The following is a 20,663-nucleotide window of genomic DNA, read 5'->3' on the forward strand; positions in this document are numbered from 1 at the left end:
AATAATTATTAATAAAGATTAGGGTTGGATTCATTAAGTAAAGCTTTGCTTTGTAGTGGTCTCCAGAAAATTTAGTGAATTTGGGGGGACCTTCAAATACCAGTATCTATATACCTTTTTCATTTTTATAGTTCACTTAAAAAGAACTCTGATTTAGGGAGTATGTAAGTCCAGCTACCTTCATTTATAGAACTAGGAAAATTTTGCATATATTCACTGTTCATATATTACTTAATCTCTGTATACATGGTGGTTCCATGTCTATAACCTGTCTAAAGAGTAAAATCTCATGTCTTTTAACAGGATAACAAAGGTATAGTCACCTGGCAATGTAGGTGATAGTTATGGTGATGGGGTAAAGGTAACCTGAGGATCCAGCTTCTTTATGCAGACTTTAAGCCAATTCTCCTTTTTTTTTTAACCTTTGCCCTATGCTTTCTGAGACTACTTCATGCCACTAGTTACTAAGACCTTCTGAGACTTGAAAGTTCTGGTTTCTTATTGGCTTCTTAACATTCTCCCACCTCAGACATTGTTTCTGTTTTGTTGTTTATCATTTATAATTTTTATGGAAGCAGTATATATTTTATTATATAAAATAATGAAGAAAAAATCACTCTCAATTTTCAAACCTATACCCTAATATGTTGACGAATTATGGCATATTTTCTTCTGCTGTTTCTGTGACTTATCCCCTTTTTTGTGGCACTTGTTCATATATGCTTTGGTTTGGTTTTTGTTGGGTTTTGCTTTGTTTTGTCAAAATTATGATCATATAAAATTTATATGCTACCTCATTGAACAAGCATTTCCCATAGCATCATCAAATCTTTAAAATATGGTTTTAAATAACAGTGTAACTGTGAATGTTTCATGTTTTATTTAGTCATTGCCTAATTGAATTCTTCCAGTGGTAGGGATTCAGCATTTTATAGTGGAGGAGAACTTGGCATCTGGATTATCAGAAGGCCAGTTTTGTGTGCCAATTCTTTCATTCCTTTATATTTTCCTTTGATAGATGGCAGTGAACTTTCTGTTTGCCTATTATTTATAAGTGTACTTTTACTTATAAAATTAAGGAGAAAAAGCCAGATATGGTGGATCACACCTATAGTCCCAGCTACGTAGGAGGCTGAGGCAGGAAAATCATTTGAGCCCACAAGTTTGAGACCAGCCTGGGTTACATAGTAAGACCCTGTCTGAAAAACTAAAAAATGAGGAGGAAAATGTTTTCACAGATCCAGTAGCACAGTGAGTACACAAAGGGACCAGAGCCATTGATAGTCTCAAATGGACACTTTGACTGTTCATCCAAGAGCTTCTCAAGCACATGTGATATGGCCACCAATGACAGGAGCAAGCTCCACAGATCCACAGGGAGGGCACATTCTGTTTATTCCTTTCTGCAGTGACCCAGCTAGGCTAGTACTTTATCTTGGGACTTCTTAGTACTATTTCTAGTCTTCAGGTATTGTCATTTTTTTATATCTCTCAGCCTTATCTTTTCTTCCTTTATTCCACCTACCTCCTCTTCTCTGGTCCTAATTTAAGGGACTTTAGTGACACCTGTCATTGTCTTTTACTTAATTCCCTGAGAAAGCACTGAAGAATGAAGCATAGGGACTATTACAAGCTATTCTTCTTCATGGCTTTCTTTTTTTTTTTTTTTTAATCCATGTGTTCCCATAAGCATTGGGAGTTTTATTAGTCACTTATTCATTTGAGAAATTTTTACTTAAGACCCTTCATGGCTTTCTTTATTCCTGTCCTAGCTACACAATATCCTTCAGAAAATCTTCTAATATTCTGGGGGGAAAAAAAAAAAAAAAAAATATATATATATATATATATATATATATATATATATATATATATATATATATATATGCCATTATTCTACCATGACCAACATTGGAGCAAGTTTTCTCCTGTTTTTGTGTTATAGTCATTTTAAAGGGAATCTGCATGTAAACTAGATGCCTGATGTCTTCTTATGGTAAGAATGTTTTTCAAATGAGACAGTGCAAGAAGATAGCTACCATGTGCTGGTTCTTCTGATGAGAGATTCTTCAAGTATTCAGTGTCTTTCTAACTTACTTCCCTATCAAAAAGATTTTACTATCCATCAAATGCATTCATTATAAGATTGCATTTTCAAGCTTGATTACACATGGATTAAAATGCATTGACTTCTTTTTAAGGATATAAAAGTTTAATGCAATAATTAACATACCGGAGTAGTATTCCTTGTTATTGAAATCATAGTATGTCAATTTCTAGAACAGAAAATCTGGTTTTGTTTTAGGTTTTTGGAAATACCTAGAGATGAATTTGTAGAGTGCTGACCTAAAGAGATGCCTTTTCCATATCATTCTACTAAACTTAAGTCCATTTTCCCTTGTGTAACTTCCTAGGAGCCCAAGTTCATTTTCCTTCTCTACTACTTTTATTCTAGCACCATCTTTTACTTGTGCTTACTCCTTTCCTTTCTTTTTTACCTCAGCATCTCTGAATAAGAAATCTCATCCTCAAATCCCAAACATTTTCTGCTGTCTCAAGTCCAGGAGAATCCAAACTAGAGAGGGAAGTAAGCAGATTCCAAGATACCTATCATTACTTGGATCAGAGCTCCTGAATAGAGAACAGGAACTCAAGCCTGATGAAGGGAATGTCAAAACAAGAGAATCCCAAATTTGAGGGAATATCATGTATGTAAAAGGTTTATGGTTTCATAGAAAATCTTGATTTCCATTGATTTACTTGTGTAGAATTGATAAAGTCATCCCTCCATATCCCTGGGTTTCATCTCCACAGGTTCAACCAACTTCAGATCAGAAAAACTTGGTAGGAAAAAATGTGTCTGTACTGAATATGTTCAGACTGTTTTTTTCTTGTCATCATTTCATAAGCAATATAAAAATTATTTATATATCATTTACATTGTCTTAGGTATTATAAGTAATCTATAGATGAGTTAAATTATATGGGAGGATATGCATAGGTTATATGCAAATACTGCACCATTTTATATTAGACAGGAACTCAAGCAGATTTTAGCATTTAAGGGTGATCCTAAAACCAATCCATAGGTTATATGCAAATACTGCACCATTTTATATTAGACAGGAACTCAAGCAGATTTTAGCATTTAAGGGTGATCCTAAAACCAATCCCCCATGCATACTGAGAGATGACTCTGTACTACTCCTTTCTGTGAACTCTTCATTGTCCTATCATAGGCACCTGTGTATGTCATTGAATATGTTTACTCTATATGATTTTTATCTGATCATTTGATTCTAACACCCTTCCCACATCTCTCCATCACTGTTGCTACCACTCTCATTCAAAATGTTATTTCTTGCAAGAGCTACAGCAATAGCCTTGTTACTGATTTCTCTATCAACATATACCTATTCAAACTTCATTCTCCACCCAACAACCAGTCTTTTTCCAAAACATCAATCAGATTGCATCACATCCGTATTTAAAGTCCTCCACAAATATCCCTTTGCTCTTAGAATAAATCTAACACATTACTTTGTCCATAAATCCTTAGATAAATTGGCCCCTTTCAATCTTCGTAGCTTCTTCTCATTTCTACTTGCTCTAATTTACTACATTTTCAGTAACAATAACTTGTCTCTTCCTTGAGCTGAATTCATTACTGCTATTGGGTCTGTATACTTATTATTCCTCTGCCTCCTTCCCCTTATCTTTATATAGCTGGCTCCTTCACAGCCATTCAAATCATATGTCCCCATTCTTAGACTGGCCTTCACTGGCCATTGTAGTTAAAGTCACCCCACCTCCTCAATCTCTCACCAAAATCTGTTTCAGTTTCATATTTTATTATCTCTTTTTTCTTTTTGGTCCCAGGGATTGAACCCAGGGGCTTAACCACTGAGCCACATCCCCAACTCCTTTTTATATTTTAGAGACAGGGTCTCGCTAAGTTGCTTACGTCTTTGCTAATTTAGAGATTGGCTTTGAACTCACAATCCTTCTGCCTTGGCCTCCTGAGCCATGGGGTTTACAGGTGTGTACTACTGCACCAGCTCATATTTGCAACTCATTTGTCACCATATTAATTAATTTATTGATTGATATCTCCCTTCTCCAGTTAAAAATGTAGCTTTATAGCTGTCTTGTTTACTACTATACTCCCAATGCCTGCATGTTACATGGCCTAATAACAATGAATTCCCTTTATGAAAGTGCAGTCCTCTTAGATTTTTGCTGTTGCACCATAACTGACTAACTTTTTTTCCTTTCATTTAAAAAAAAAAACAAAACAATGCTCTTGTCTTTAAAATAGTGACGTTTTAACAAGTCTCATTCCTTTACATCCTATGGATTATAACTATCTCGGGGCAATAGAAATGCAGTACACCTACAATATGTTCAAGTGTTTTAAAGTCCCAAAAGATGACGTAGAAACAGCAGAATTGTTCAAAATTGTAAGATACACTGCTGCCTACTCCTTCTTATATATACTTAAGTATATTATGTACTGATCTAATTCCTTAGTCCTCCCATATGACTGCCAATCTTTTCTATACAAGTTTATAACAAAGTATTTTTAATTCCTTATCCCCTTTGTGTAATAACCACACTGCTAGGATGTTTCATTGGCTGCCATCATCTATTAGGGTCCTAGGACAGCTGATAGCCTCACTATGTAATTCCCATTCTTGTTTTATGGAACTTTTCTAAAGGAATTACAATCTGCCTCCAGCTTCCTTCTTTATCACTTCTATTCTGTCAGCCCAAGAATTATGGAATTTTGTTAGATAGTATTTTCCCAAGCTGAATCAGGAGAATCTATACATCTACCTCAAGCCTGCTCTTCTGGAAATTTACCATACATCTCTTTTCTCTGATGGAAAAGTACAGCATCTCTCTTTTATAGGCATAGACCTAGCATGTCCGATAGTTTTACAGCCAATAAGTGCCCCTAACCCAATATTTTCCCTCTTAAAGTAGCTACACTTATTTTTTTTTTAATTTTTTTAAATTTTTTTATTTATTTTTTTCCTATACTTATCTTAAAAGAGAAATATTATTTACATATTCTAGAAATTATATCCTGAGTGAAATGTAAGATTGTGTTTTTATTTTCATTAACAAGTGGGGTTATTATCATTTTAAACAGCTTGGCTGTTTCATTTTTATTTAAGCCTTTAAGTTTTGTTTGCTCTGGTTGTCCCCTGAACTTTTCTTAGCATCTAGTCAGTCTTTGAGTAGTCCTGAAATGATGATGTTCTTTTATTGCTTTATCTAAATTTAATTACTGAAAGTATAAAAAGAAAAGAACACTTCATGTTTTGTTTTATATGTACTGATATCTATAGCTCCTCTTCTACCAAGCCAAATAAAACAGTGATATGTGAATTCATATTAACATTTCATCTCCATGTTTCTCCTGCAGTTTATCATATAGGAGAAGAGTTATAGCTGAGATATACTATTGTGACATTACTATTCTTTTTAGTGACAAATTGTTAATCTGATCATACCAAATATTATGTTGAGTGTATGTTAAATTATCCCCTAGGACCTGTGGATATTTTTTCAGTGTCTTGTGCAAGACCCCCATTTTCATGCTTTTTCTTTTTAGTAACAATAGGAAAAAAGTGGCCTTCCATCCTGGGTCAGCACTTCAGATTAATTCTTCCAGAAAAAAATCTTATTCCTTAAGATTTCATGCTCCATTATGTTCTAAATTTTTTAATGTTGTTATAAAACCTGCATTTGAAAAAACACCTATATGTGCTTGTGTGAGCAATAATTTTGTTTTCTATTACAACCTATGATCAGCCTTGATAAACTGAATATCTGATCAAATAAAAGTGAGACCTTGTTTAAAAGTATTGTTTTAGAGATGACTGTTTTTGATTTAATTATTAGAAGCTGAATTACCGTATTCACTGTGAAAGTAGTAATGCTAACAGCTGAAGCTTATATTTCTAAAGCCTTTTTTTGAACCCTAAGTGTTTCTGTCATCTAATCCTAGAAAATTCCCTGTACATAAAAAGATAGTATCCCTTTTTTTCCTAGGAGGTATTAATGCCCACACTGCTAAAGTGAGTTGCCCAAGGTCACTCAGTGAATGGTTGGTGAATCCAGAAATAGAATTCAAGTCTCCTGACTCCCAATTCAGTTCTCTATCCTCGATATAGTTTTCTATCCTCCATACCCCTGCTGCCTCTCATGGGAAAAGAAGTTAATCTTCCAGCTATTAATAGCCACCAAATTGGTGGTAGCAGCACAGTGGAGAAAAGTAACTGTCTTTACACTGCAGCATTAGTATAAAAATATCTGGTAATGGAAAATTTGACAAATGTCATGTTAAAGGGAGTGGAAAATTATTTTAAGATCTAGATCTCATTTATCTAGTTCTCAGAAAAGTAAAATTCCTTAATAGAACAGAGATCATATTTTTCTTCCTGTTTTTAAATTGTATTTCCTAGAGGGTAATTGTCAACCTTGCCATAGTAGAGCCTATTGTCAACTAACATGAGAATAATGCATGTACTTACTGGTGATTGCTATACGTGTATTTTTTAACTTGGTGGAAATTTTGAATTGCTCTATTGAAATAACCCCTATTCTGTTTTCAGTGTTGTGTAAGTTAATATTATATAGTAAAGCAAATGTAACCAATTGGGAATTTTACTTCATGATTTAAAAACGTTGACAGAAATAGCATATTATAATCTGTTTCATGAGTGGTATACTCCAAACAAAGGTGCTTCATGTCATGCATCATGAAACAACCAAAATTAAGATAAAATATGGATAAGAAGATAAAGTAGAGAAGCAAATATATTTATTGGATGGAGAAAGAAGAAGTATGTAGTAAAATGTAAAATTGAAAAGCTGTAGAAGTTGTAGGATATGACTGAAAAAAAGCTTATCAAACTTGGGGCCTTCTTGATGTTTTAGAGTAATTGCTTTTTCAGAGTGGTAAGAGTTAAAATACTGTGAACTCTTCAAATTATGTTCATTTATCTTTGATATTAAAGCTAACTTTTCTAAATCTGTGAGTTTTATAAGACTAGAGACAAATAAACCAAGTAGAATGAATAATTAGCTATGTACCTGACATCATAAGAGATATATTTATTTAATTTACCTGGGATTTTATTGGTTACTGCCATTCTATCTTAAACCCAAGTTAGACATGAAGCTGGAAATTGCTTATGAATTGTTGGATTTGGTTGAAAATAGTGAGTTTATTAATTTTATTTAAAGTTTTTAGCATTAAACCATATTTTCTTCCTTTCTAACTTATTTTCTTTTATGTTTTTATCAACTGGTGAAGAATACTTTTATTAATGATTTTTTTTTTAAATGAATGGGATTATTAGAAAACTATGTAGGTAACATCATTAAACTTTTCAATTTTATTGAACAGATGCATCTTCAAGTGAATCTAATCTGCTTAAAATTACTCCACAAAAAAGAACTCGCAGAAAATTAATGCCTTCTCCCTCAAAAGCAAAACATACTCAGAAGTCTGCACTGTCTGAAAGTATACAGCTTAATGATTCTCTCAGCAAAGAGCTTCAACCTATTGTGTATACTCCGGAAGACTGTAGAAAAACTTTGCAAAATCCATCTCCAGTGACCTTAATAAAACCATCATCACATACTAAAAGTTTTCAAGCCAGCAGCTCAAATATAAACAGTGATAATTCACTAAAAGTGCTGTGTGAAGTAGATAGCCCTTTTAAGAGGAGAATAGAACAAAGACAGGAGGATTTGGACTCTACTTTTACTATATGTGAAGATACCCGGAACTTAAAGAATAAATTACCTGAACAGGAATCACTACCAAACAAAAACACTTTACAAAGGTATGAAGAAAAGAATATTTTCCTATTCTTTTGTTTTATTTTATATGTAGCCCTGAAACTATTATCTTCCTTTTTTCATCATTAGCTATATTTGAAGTTTATTTCATGGATGACCAGGTGTGCTATCTTGATTATAAAACAATGTTTTATTTACTTGAAACCTTAAATATTTTTCTGAATATAAATCCACTAACAATATTTTAAAGTCTTAAATTTGATGTCTTAAATTGATTGATCCTCATTAAGATAAAAAAGACTTTAAAATATATTTAGTTTGTTCTTTATATTCCAAAGTTACATAACATAAGCCATTACTGGGGTATTACCATGTTTGCTATTACTCATTAATGTCTTCACTAAAGGAAATTTCACTGTTTTTTTTTCCCACATTTTTCAAACCTCAGCTTACTCTGAAGTAGTCAAGGTATCATTGACTGTATTTCCTCTGCATAAATATTCATCTGCATCATCACACTCAATGTAAATATGGGAAGGAAAATAACTTTGCCTTTCTATACTGTAGGGAAAACAGAAATTTCTTAGTAATGACTCTACCCGTGGGTTTAAAAAAGAAGAAAATCCCAGGGCATGTGAGGGGAATTTTGTAGTGTAGAGGAATGTTTTCCTTTATATATCTATCAAATGGTTTCTGAAAGTATATCCCCCTTTTCTTCATAATATAAAGCAAGCTTATTCTCTCTCTCTCTCTTTTTTCCCCCCAAATATTTAATATACAGACTTGACCCTTCTTCGTTCTCAGCTAAGAATTCTGTGCCTATATCAAGTATAATGCCCTCTTACATGGCAATGACTGCTGCTGCCAAAAAGAAACGGAAACTAATAAGGTATGATTAAGCATAAACTGGTTCGGTCTCTATAAGATAATCTTAATTTTTTTTTTTTTTTTTTTTTTTTTTTTTTGGTATTTACTTGATTTATCATTGTGTTTTATTTTTTTTTTTTAATTTTTTATTGTGGGTTGTTCAAAACATTACAAATTTCTTGACATATCATATTCCACACTTTGATTCAAGTGGGTTATGAACTCCCACCTTTACCCCATACCCAGATTGCAGAATCACATCAGTTACACATCCATTGATTTACAAATTGCCATACTAGTGTCTGTTGTGCTCTGCTGCCTTTCCCGTCCTCCACCCTCCCCCCTCCCCTCCCCTCCTCTCTCTCTACCTCCTCCACTGTATAACCCTGAGGGTCTCCTTCCATTACCATGCAATTTCCCTTCTCTCTCCCTTTCCCTCCCACCTCTCATCCCTGTTAAATGTTAATCTTCTTCTCCTGCTCTTCGTCCCTACTCTGTTCTTAGTTACTCTCCTTATATCAAAGAAGACATTTGGCATTTATTTTTTAGGAATTGGCTAGCTTCACTTAGCATAATCTGCTCTAATGCCATCCATTTCCCTGTAAATTCTATGATTTTGTCATTTTTTAATGCAGAGTAATACTCCATTGTGTATAAATGCCACATTTTTTTTATCCATTCGTCTATTGAAGGGCATCTAGGTTGGTTCCACAGTCTTGCTATTGTGAACTGTGCTGCTATGAACATCGATGTAGCAGTGTCCCTGTAGCATGCCCTTTTTAGGTCTTTAGGGAATAGACCAAGAAGGGGAATAGCTGGGTCAAATGGTGGCTCCATTCCCAACTTTCCAAGAAATCTCCATACTGCTTTCCAAATTGGCTGCACCGATCTGCAGTCCCACCAGCAATGTACAAGTGTACCCTTTTCCCCACATCCTCGCCATCACTTGTTGTTGTTTGACTTCTTAATGGCTGCCAATCTTACTGGAGTGAGATGGTATCTTAGGGTAGTTTTGATTTGCATTTCTCTGACAGCTAGAGATGTTGAACATTTTTTCATGTACTTGTTGATTGACTGTATGTCCTCCTCTGAGAAGTGTCTGTTCAGGTCCTTGGCCCATTTGTTGATTGGGTTGTTTGTAAAAGTTCTCTATAGGTTTAATGCAATGCCAATCAAAATCCCAACGGCATTTCTTGTAGAAATAGAGAAAGCAATCATGAAATTCATATGGAAAAATAAAAGACCCAGAATAGCAAAAACAATGCTAAGCAGGAAGTGTGAATCAGGCGGTATAGCGATACCAGACTTCAAACTATACTACAGAGCAATAGTAACAAAAACAGCATGGTACTGGTACCAAAACAGACGGGTGGACCAATGGTACAGAATAGAGGACACAGAAACCAATCCACAAAACTACAACTTTCTTATATTTGATAAAGGGGCTAAAAACATGCAATGGAGGAAGGATAGCATCTTCAACAAATGGTGCTGGGAAAACTGGAAATCCATATGCAACAAAATGAAACTGAATCCCTTTCTCTCGCCATGCACAAAAGTGAATTCAAAATGGATCAAGGAGCTTGATATCAAATCAGAGACGCGCCGTCTGATAGAAGAAAAAGTTGGCTACGATCTACAGTCGGTGGGGTCGGGCTCCAAATTCCTCAATAGGACACCCATAGCACAAAAGTTAATAACTAGAATCAACAAATGGGACTTAATCAAACTAAAAAGTTTTTTCTCAGCAAAAGAAACAATAAGAGAGGTAAATAGGGAGCCTACACCCTGGGAACAAATCTTTACTCCTCACACTTCAGATAGAGCCCTAATATCCAGAGTATACAAAGAACTCAAAAAATTAGACAATAAGAGAACAAATAAGATAATCTTTATACTTTTGTTTCCTATAACTCTTTCTTATTTTTTGTAATTAGACTGTCAAGTCATATTTAAGCATACTTATGGAAAATTACTTTGAACGAGGCATTAGACTTGAAGGGAGAGCTTGCTGAAGCCCAAGTATTTCACTTGGTATTTATATAAAGCGTTCCATCTTTTAGATTATTAAAAATAAATTGAAAATCTCCCAGCTTTCAAAACGTCACTTAAGTTCTCACTTTTCTTCTAGTTGCAATTTTTTACTCATTTCATTATTTGTCCTCTTAAACATTACTGAATTTCTTTAATCCTAGAATTATATTATCTTACTGGATTATGATATATGACTAACCTATAATGAAGTGGAAAGGCTACTGTTTCTGGCTATGTCACTGTAGCTTGTGTCAGACCAAGCCACCCATCAAAAACAATTACAAATGTTTTACAGTTTTTAAAGCTGGATAAAGTATAACTAACAGCTGCTCGAAGGCACTGGAAAACAACCAAGGCAGCCAGGACTTGAGGGTCCAAGGTCCTAAGGAAAGGGCTAACAGGTTCTAGAGAGAGAAACTTTCTCTGCTCCTTTTCCTCCATTTACTACTTGTGAATTCATGGCCTAACTCATAGAGGCCAAACGGATAATGGAAGCTTAGAGTTATTAACAGTCTCACTGAACTAGGGAAACAAAATCACTCTTCAGCTTTTGCCCTCAAGGTTTGCCAAGTTCTTAACTCTGGAGTAAGAGGCCAACCAAGAAACCAAGCTGAAAGTAACTGCTATGAGACTAAAGTGTTAGCAGAATTTTGATATTTTTACAGAGCTACAACAGAAGAATTAGAGTTCAGGGAACATAATGAAGAGGAGGTCCTATCAAACACCCAAGATTTTACTTAAGATTCTTGAAGGGCTATTAGTAAGACAAACTAGAAATAGAACAGTTCTCGTAAGGCTGAAACAGACCTTAGATCATCTCATTCCTTACTTAGATCAATGTAATATCTCTCTTCTCTTCCTTCTCGACAACAGAAAATTTTAATATTTCTGGAAGAATATTATCCAGAACCTCTACAGCTTTTCATATGTGTTTGGCATTTAAACAAAAATTATAGTTTGCCAGGAGACACAACTAACTGACTGAAAGTCAAGAAGAAGGGGGAAAAATAAGAGGGAATGATGCATAAATGATGTACAGAGTGAAATTTTCAAACAAGAACTTTAAAATTTTAGCTATGATTAATTTCAATAAAGTAGATAAGAGAAAAATTATCAAGAACTGGATTCTCTTAAAATGAATCGGATGAGTAGTTTGGAATTAAAAAGAGAATTTAGCAAAATTAAGAACTCAATAAATCAGTTGAACAAATCAATCATAGCAAAAAGATAGTATTATTGAGTTAGAAGATAGATGTATAGAAAAATATTCAAACTGATGCACAAAAGGAAAGAAAGATGGAGCCAGGTGCAGTGGTGCACACCCATAATCCCAGTGGCTTGGGAGGCTGAGACTGGAGGATTACAAGTTTAAAAACCAGCCTCAGCAACTTATTAAGGCTGAGACCCTGTAGAGCCACTTAGTGAGACTTTACCTCTTTCTTTGCCATGTTATTGTGGGGAGGAAAGTGGAAGGCCTTAAAATAAGTCTTTTAAATTTTCTGTTTTCTACCATAGACCTGTTGTCATCTAGGCTACAGGAAACAAATATACAAATAGCATACTTATTCATGATTCTCAGAGTATCTTCTAATAGGTGAATTTAGGATCTGTTCTTGCAGCTTCAAAGCAAAGTGCTGAAGACCCCTGAAATGTGTAAATTTAAAATTTATGGGTTGATTTGTCTTGAATGTCTCTGACTGTCCATGACACTTAAAATTTTGTGCAGTAGTGCTCCCTTACATATGGTTTCAGTTACACTGAACCAAAGTCTGAAAATATTAAGTAGAAAATTTCAGAAGTTAACAATAAGTTATAACTTGTATGCCATTCTGGTAGCATGATGAAATCTTGCACTCTTTCTCACTTCGTGAAGCACCCAGTTTACCCACCATATCAATATGGCATATGCTGCATGCCTGTTAGCCACTTAGTAGCTACCTTGTTATCAGATCGACTCTCCTGGTATCACAGTACTTGTTTTTCAAATTCCCCTTGTTTTACTTAACAGTTGGCTAGAAGCAAAAAAGCAATGATGCTGGCAATTCGATATGCCAAAGAGAAGATGTAAATTGCCTCCTTAAAAAAAAAAAAAAAAGAAGAAGAAAAGAAAGAAATTTATCATGTATATGTATGTATAAGGAAAAATAGCATGTATTGGAATCAGTATGATCCATGATTTCAGGCATCCACTGCGGTCCTGGAATGATACTCTGTAGCTAAGGATCAACTACTTACTATATTTTGCTAAGGGACAAATTTGAATTATGCAATTAGTGTAGCTCATTTATTCAAGTCAGCCACTTCATGAATAAGCCTAGCTAGCTGTCATCATCTGTTTCATCCATTTTATCACTAATTTGTATTATGTCAATTTTGTCTTTCATTCTATTCATTAATGTTAAATTTTCTGGTTCTTTACTGGTAACATGCTCTGTTGTGTTTACTAAAATCTAAGAATAATCTTAAAATGTAAACATAGTCATTACCAAATCACATGATTTTTCAAGAAATGTCTAGGTATGTGACCTGTGTGTTTGGAGTGGTTTTAGATGAGTTAAAAGACATGAGCAACTCATATTATGAAATCACATTAAAGGACATGTAAAGAAAGTAACTCGATTTCTCATATCCTATTAACTACTTTATTACATTCCCTCTGGTACAAATAATTAGATCCTGCCATTAACTAAGGTTAGAAGAGATTAATGCTAGAAATGTACATAATTACTTTTTTTTAATCTTCCTTTTCCTCAATTAAAGCTACATGAGCTTGAGAGTAATAAACTCTGGTATTTTCCACTTAGCATCTTTATATACATATGTAGGTGTGTATATATTCTAATATGGTTTTAAAAACTGAAGAAGGAAATCTTCATGTTTATTTATTTATTTTATACCCAAAAATGGCCTCACACTTGTTATTCCTTTTTAGTGTTTTTAGAAAGATATCTCATAATTCTAACTAGAAATTAGTTCAACTGAAAGATTATGATATATATTGTTTACTAAATAGTACTATATATGTAAAGAAGCAGAAGATTAATTCTGAAGTTTTAGTTATAGAAATATATTGGAAGACTCTGGATGTCTTCTCAATATCATATTTAACATAATTTGTATTTACACTCATAGCAATTTTAAGTCTTTTATTTATGATATGAATTATAAATGATAAACTTTGGGTACATTATTGCGAATAGAACCCAGGGACACTGTGCTACATCTCCAGCCTTTTTTTTTTTTTTCTTTGCAGTAGATTCTTACTAAGTTGCCCAGATCTAAATAATAAACATTTAATTCATTAACTATTTTATATAATCCCAAATATGTTTGAGTGTTCTTGACTTATGTATAAATATACAAAATATTTTTATTAGGTTTGGATTTCAGTCCTAGAAATATGAGATTTAGTCTAATAGATTTATTCAAAAGTTTGATTTTCAAATAAGTACATGCTGTAGGTAGAAATGTAAGGTCCTGGAACTAGCCAAAGTAAAGAATCATCAAATAATAAAGATGACTTTAACACAAATTGTAGAGAATAGTATCTCTAATCAAAAATAACCAGTGACATTTTTTTTTTTAAAGTGTTTACTATTCAAAACAGAATTGTAGTAACTTTGGGTGGGGGGCTGCTAACTGGGGATGGAACCCAAAGGAGCTTTACCACTGAACCAAGTCCCCAGCCCTTTTAATTTTTTATTTTGAGACAGGGCCTCACTAAGTTACTGAGGCTGTCTTTGAACCTGCAGTCCTCTTGCCTCAGTTTTGCCAGCCACTGGGATTACAGGCATGCACCACTATGCTTGATTTACAGTAACTTTAACACCATTTGGGAATGAAATTTTTTGATAATTGAATTTATTTGTATAACATTAGTACTTCATTGCATAATTTTTGTTTTATATCGTTCACATTTTTTCACACAGTAGGTATAATCAGCATTATGAATACCATAATCAGTTTTCTCAGGCATTGTATAAATTTGAGGTATTTCAGTTGAATATTTTTCTCTTCATCAGTGTTCTCAGAAGCCAGGCTATTTTTCTTTGCTATCTTATTAAATTGGTATTTCTGACTATTTGCAATGAGCATACCACTATTTCTCCCTGTTCCACAAACATACACTCACACCAATTTACCACAATTGAAATTGCTGGAAGAGTAAGTTATTGTCTTAAAGAGAAGTTCCCAATCATTAATACAGTTGACAATCAAATTAGCATCAATTTGTAAAATGGTATATATTAGTAAAAAAAAATTCCTAAAATTCGCTTATTTGAATTACTATAGAAAAGGGGTGTTTATCACCCACCAAAGCCCCTAGCCTGTTAAATTTCAATTAATACTCTCTAGAGTGAGTATTGGGGGGTTTGGGGGGTCTTTTGGTTTTTTTTGTTTGTTTGTTTGTTTGCTTTTTGGTACCAGGCATTAAACCCAGGGGCACTTAAACACTGAGCCACATCCCCCTTTGCTTTTTATTTTTATTTTTGATACAGGGTCTCACTAAATTGTTTAGTGCCTTGCTGAGTTGCTGAGGCTGGCCTCTAATTTACAGTCATCCTACCTTGAATCTCTGGGATTACAGGCATGTGTCACATGCCTAGCTAAGGATTGTATTTTTTTCTTTTATTAGCTACACATGACATTACAATGATCTTGGCAGTTCATACATTTGAATCAGTTGGGGTAGGATTGTATTTTTAAGAACCCTTATTAAACTTACCATATCTAAAAAATCCATAGCTCCTTTAAGTCTAAAAACTTTAGCACTGTTTTTCTTTATTCTACCTTATATTACTTCAAGTATTTGTCTTTTTTTTCCTCATCCCCATTTTATGTCCATTGTATAAGTTTTAAGGACAGGAATTGTGCCTTATTTGTATAACCTATAACACAGGTTATGATGTGTGTTTAATAATATATCAACTAAATTTGAGTTAGAATTCAGCCCAATAACAATGTAAGGCTGGTAAAATTTTTGAGGATGAACAAATGCAAATAGGGAATTCATTCCAATATCTGTCATTGGAATGACCTAATACAGTTTTAAATTTATTATAATTTGTAGTTATGTTTTGATTTAAAAACAGGTTTACAGATAATCTCAGGTATTTATGTTCCCCTGGTTAAGGTTCTTGCTTCAAATTAGCAGTAAGAGCTTAGCTTTTCACCCATTGTCACCATGCACTACTTACCTCTACACTTTGAATTAGCAGTGCTTACTAGTATTTCAGCACAGCATACCGGAAATATTTTGGTACGAAATTCTTACTTACACCCACAATTATAACTGAATAAACATCATTAAAGTCACACACAACTAGATTTCTCTGTAAGCCAAAAATGTTTTTAGTGCCTTTAGTTACTTCTGTGGGATTTTGCAACTTAATATTTCTGTATTTGATTTACTTTATTATTGTTTCATATAGAACGTGAATTTCAACGTAAAAAAATATAAAATTTACTTAAATAAAAACTTTTCCCCTCAAGTTCCACATCAAATATTCCATTAACTGCTGAAGAAAATCATGGATTTGCCAAGCGCATTCGACAAGATAATTCAAGTAATACACTCTCACAAGAAAACAGACCTACAACGGGTATGTCACAGCTCTTAATTTGATATTTAATTGTCTAGCATACATGTAGTAAGTAGTTTGCTTTTTTTTTAACAATGTTCTCTTTAAAATCCCCTTTTATGTACTACTACTTATCATCTTTATTATATGGAAAACAAGTGTGATTATCCACACGTTACAGATAAGGAAACTTAAGGTACAAAATGTAAACCACCTTTCCAAATTCAAACAGATTTTATTATGATGGAGCCGGAACTCAGAACCAGACCCCCCAACTTTGCATTCTAAATCCTTTTTGTTATCTATAGTGCCTCTTATTGCTGAATTAGTTATAAGTTAATTAATTATATTTTATAAATAAATGATTACCCCTTGAACTTTTTTTCTTATTAAAAACAATAGATGGGCTGGGATTGTGGCTCAGTGATAGAGCGCTCGTCTAGCACATTCGAGGCCCTGGGTTCAATCCTCAGCACCACATAAAAATAAATAAATAAAATAAAGGTATTATTTAAAAAATAATAATAATAGATATACTTATTTGTGTAATTAGTGTAAAGGCTCCAGTTTGTACCTAGTTAAAATCACATTCTAACTCTCATTGGCAAATCGTAAAAGATAGTAATGAAGGTGACTATATTTTCACAACTACATATGGGAATGACATGAGTCCATGGTAACTGGAGCCCTTTGATTGAACTAGAGGTGTGTTGTGCCAGCCAGATTCTCAGCCATGATGTCCAGACCTCTCTCTGCACTACAGTTCTTAAGACTGCATTCAGAAAATATTTATTTACTAAGCACTCACCTGGTGCTAGGACCTGTAAAAAAAAAAAAAAAAAAAAAAATCAATTAAGACCCAGTTTGATTTGTTTTCTCTAAAGGAACTTACGTTTGGAACTTAAAGGAGTCTTGTGAAATAATGAGGTTTTTTTCTGTGAATAGCATGAAAGCTATTGTTGCTTTTTTCTGTTAATGCTCTTTGGTTAGAGTCATAAAAATTCTCAATTGTAACTTTGACAAATGCTTATTTCTGTATGCTTACCTTAAGTTTAATGGAAATGTTCTTTATGCAAGTTAAAAAAAAAATCAGACAGTAAGGTACCTAAATGGAAAGTTTACTGTGATTATTTGGTTTAACATGCTGGGCTTAACAGTGGGTGTTTGAGTTGGTGTTAAGTGTATTCTGCTCTGTTTGTCTCCTGGAAAAAACTCTTTTTAAGAAGTTGATTCTATAACCAAATAATAAATTTACGAAAATTCTCAAATTATAGAAATTTGTTTTTTCTAGTATACTTACCAAATAGCTCTTATTTAAAGAAAAGTGAGCCAGGTGTGTTGGCACACACCTGTAAATCCTTGCTGAGATTTACAGATTTATGGATTTCTCTAACTGTTCGGTTAAAAGTAGTTGCTTTCTTTCTCATTGATGGCCCTTTTTTTTTTTTTTTTTTAATGCTGATAGTTAAAAAACCCAAATAAAAATTCTAAAGAAAGCAATTATTACTTTTCTAGAAATTTCTGATACCTACTTGGGCATTTTCACTTAGATATTCTAATGTATATGAAATACTATCTTATAAATGAATATCTCTAAGTGTTCCATTATCCTTAACAATCGATACTTTTTAAAATCTAGGTTAAATATTTTTTTTCCTTTTTGGTGAGTACTATAGTTTAGTATGATCTCCTACTTTTTTCTTCTATAGTAGTTTTCAAAAAAAAAAAAAATACTCCTCTTTATTTTTTTATTTTTTGGGCACTGGGGATTGACCTCAGGGACACTCAACCACTGAGCCACATCCTCAGCCCTATTTTGTATTTTATTTAGAGACAGGGTCTTACTGAGTTGCATAGCACCTCACAATTGCTGAGGCTGGCTTTGAACTCACAATCCTCCTGCCTCAGCTGGGATTTACAGGTATGTGCCACTGCACCTGGCTTACTTCTCTTTAAATATGAGCTATTTAATCCATTCTTTGATAATAGGTATCCTAGAAAAACCAATTTCTATGATTTGAAAATTTTCATAAGTTTATTATTTGGTTGTAGAATCAACTTCTTAAAAAGAATTTTCCCAAGAAATAATGTCAAGAAAATAAATGCCTCTAGAACTAAAACCAAATGTAACCCAAAAAAATAAATAAATAACTAGACTGATCTCAAAAATCAGTGACACCCTATTATAACAACACTTTGCTGAGTATGGTATCATTGTAAAGGCAGATAAAGACCCAGAAGAATGGGCATAGTAGATAAAATCAATTTGAAGGGTGATAGTAAAAGGAAAAGGGGGTTGGGGGTTAAGGGATCTGAAGCAGGCCATTAGAATAAACAAACTCTAGATAGCGCAGACGGGTGGGAGGGGAATGGAGGGGATAAGGGGTAAGAAATGATGGTGGAATGTGATGGACATTATTATTCAAAGTACATGTATAAAGACAAAAATTGGTGTGAATATACTTTGTATACAACCAGAGATGTTTAAAATTGTGCTCTATATATGTAATAAGAATTGTATTGCATTCCACTGTCATATATAAATAAAAAAAATAATTTAAAAGAAAGTACAAGATGCAAAGACTTGGAAGTTTAAAAGCTTTGGGGAAATAAAGATTTTCTAAAAATTGATTATACGAGAAAGAAAGCAGCAAATCCCTATAGCAATGGCCTTTCATCAGTGAGAAGAAAACAAAGTGAATGAAATAAGTGTATTCAGTGACTTAATTTTTAATAAAAGTTGAATGAATAGTGAAAACTTTTTAAATGATACTTTCACTTTATTTATCCATTGTTTTATTTTTCTCTAGGGTATAAAAGAAACATCTATAAAGTAAATTCAAACATGGTTAGAAAATTTGGAAGAAACATTTCGAAAGGAAATCTGAGATAAGTCACTTTGAAATCAAGGGAAATGAAATTGATCACATCTATTTTTTTATAAGTGTCAGAATCCTTTAAAATGTACTTAAAGTCTTTGAAACAAAATCATCTATATAGCTGTTTACTCAAATTTCTTCAGCAAGCAAAAAAAAAGAGACTTTGTTTTCTTCTTTTGTACTTTAAATAAATATAAAATGTCAACAAAAGTTTTAGGTTTTTGAAATATTTGTTATTCTTTAAAATCCCTAAATCAGTTTGGCAGCAGTTTAGTTCTACTGTGCTACAACAAGTTGATTAGGACATTTTAGAAAACAATAGAGAGTTAAATTATCCTTATAGTTTTTTTAAAATAAGGCAAATTTAGAATAAATAAAATTATGGTCCAAGATGTATTTAGTCTTCTATTATGTTTCATACATTATTTTACTCACATATAACTTTTTTTCTGAAAATACTTTGTACAAATGTAGATATTTGTGCTGATAAGGTTGTTGTAAATAATATTTAAATGGTCATTGTGAATTAAATATTTTATTGTTCTTTGCTATTTTATATATTAAAGAAGTAGATTTTAAAGTATTTGATTTTTGTATCTCATTACTTCCCCTTACTAAATTATTTTATATAAAGTGTGAATTTTGTAAATTTGTGTTTCAGATGAGATCAAGGTATATTGTATGAGAGCCAACTCTGAAAATAATGAGAAAATAGTTATTTATACTTGCTGCTATAGGAATTACATGGAGTTACAACTTAGATAATCTATTTACCTGCTTTGTTTGGCCTGTTTTTCTGCTCACTACAACAAATATTTAGTTGAGTGAACTTTTGTGTAGCATAGAAACCTTTACACTAAAGCAAACAGCGATACAATAAGTAATTGAGACATTTTGAGACTTCTGGTCAAATTTTCTATTTAAAATCGGATTGATAAAGTAAGAGAAAAAATAATCTTTACAGTTCCTTCCAATTCTGACTTAAAGTAATTTCATATTCATAGGAATATATTCAGGATCTGTCATAGAGAAAGCCGCCATAAATGCGGGGGTTTTTTTTTGTTTTTTTTTTCTCTCTGGTAATAAGGTTTTTGATTGGATTGCCTTAATGTGTAACAATCACTTTCACATCTCAACTCTCTCTTAATCCTTTCAATATATTTTAAGTAACTATTTACTTCAAAAAAAATGAAAAAATGTTTTTACAAGATATTGATGAGTGACTAGCTGGTATGTTAAGTCACCATACCTCATTGTCCACCACATACCATAAAGTTTGAGTGTAGTTTTCTTATATGCCATTTTTGTCTCTAGAGATTTTTGCCTTCTGTAAAACATTAATACTTCTTTTACAATGCAACTACATTAAGGAGAAATTAGGGGGAATCAAACATATGAGGGTGGGAAAAGAAAGCCATTGAATATGTAAATGAAGAAAAACTATGAATTTAAGCTAGAATAAGAATGCTATTTCATTAAGTTA

The 20,663-nt window shown here is 33.0% G+C and overlaps 1 protein-coding gene across 2 annotated transcripts in view; it reads left to right on the top strand.

Annotated features, from left to right (window-relative positions):
* The window catches only part of Kif18a (kinesin family member 18A), a 72,829-nt gene extending 53,141 nt beyond the window's left edge, over positions 1 to 19,688 (top strand). Inside the window, exons 14-17 of one of the 2 annotated variants that reach the window (XM_027936552.2) lie at positions 7,421 to 7,862; positions 8,600 to 8,707; positions 16,213 to 16,322; positions 19,112 to 19,688. In XM_027936552.2, coding sequence (XP_027792353.1) covers positions 7,421 to 7,862; positions 8,600 to 8,707; positions 16,213 to 16,322; positions 19,112 to 19,194 — 743 coding nt within the window. In that variant the 3' untranslated portion in view covers positions 19,195 to 19,688. Of the gene's footprint in view, positions 1 to 7,420; positions 7,863 to 8,599; positions 8,708 to 16,151; positions 16,323 to 19,111 lie in introns of those variants that run through there. The other variant, XM_071617122.1, reaches the window with a different exon arrangement.
* The last annotated feature ends 975 nt before the right edge of the window (positions 19,689 to 20,663 follow it).

Source organism: Marmota flaviventris, chromosome 9 (assembly GCF_047511675.1).
Source record: "Marmota flaviventris isolate mMarFla1 chromosome 9, mMarFla1.hap1, whole genome shotgun sequence".
Lineage (NCBI taxonomy): Eukaryota > Metazoa > Chordata > Mammalia > Rodentia > Sciuridae > Marmota > Marmota flaviventris.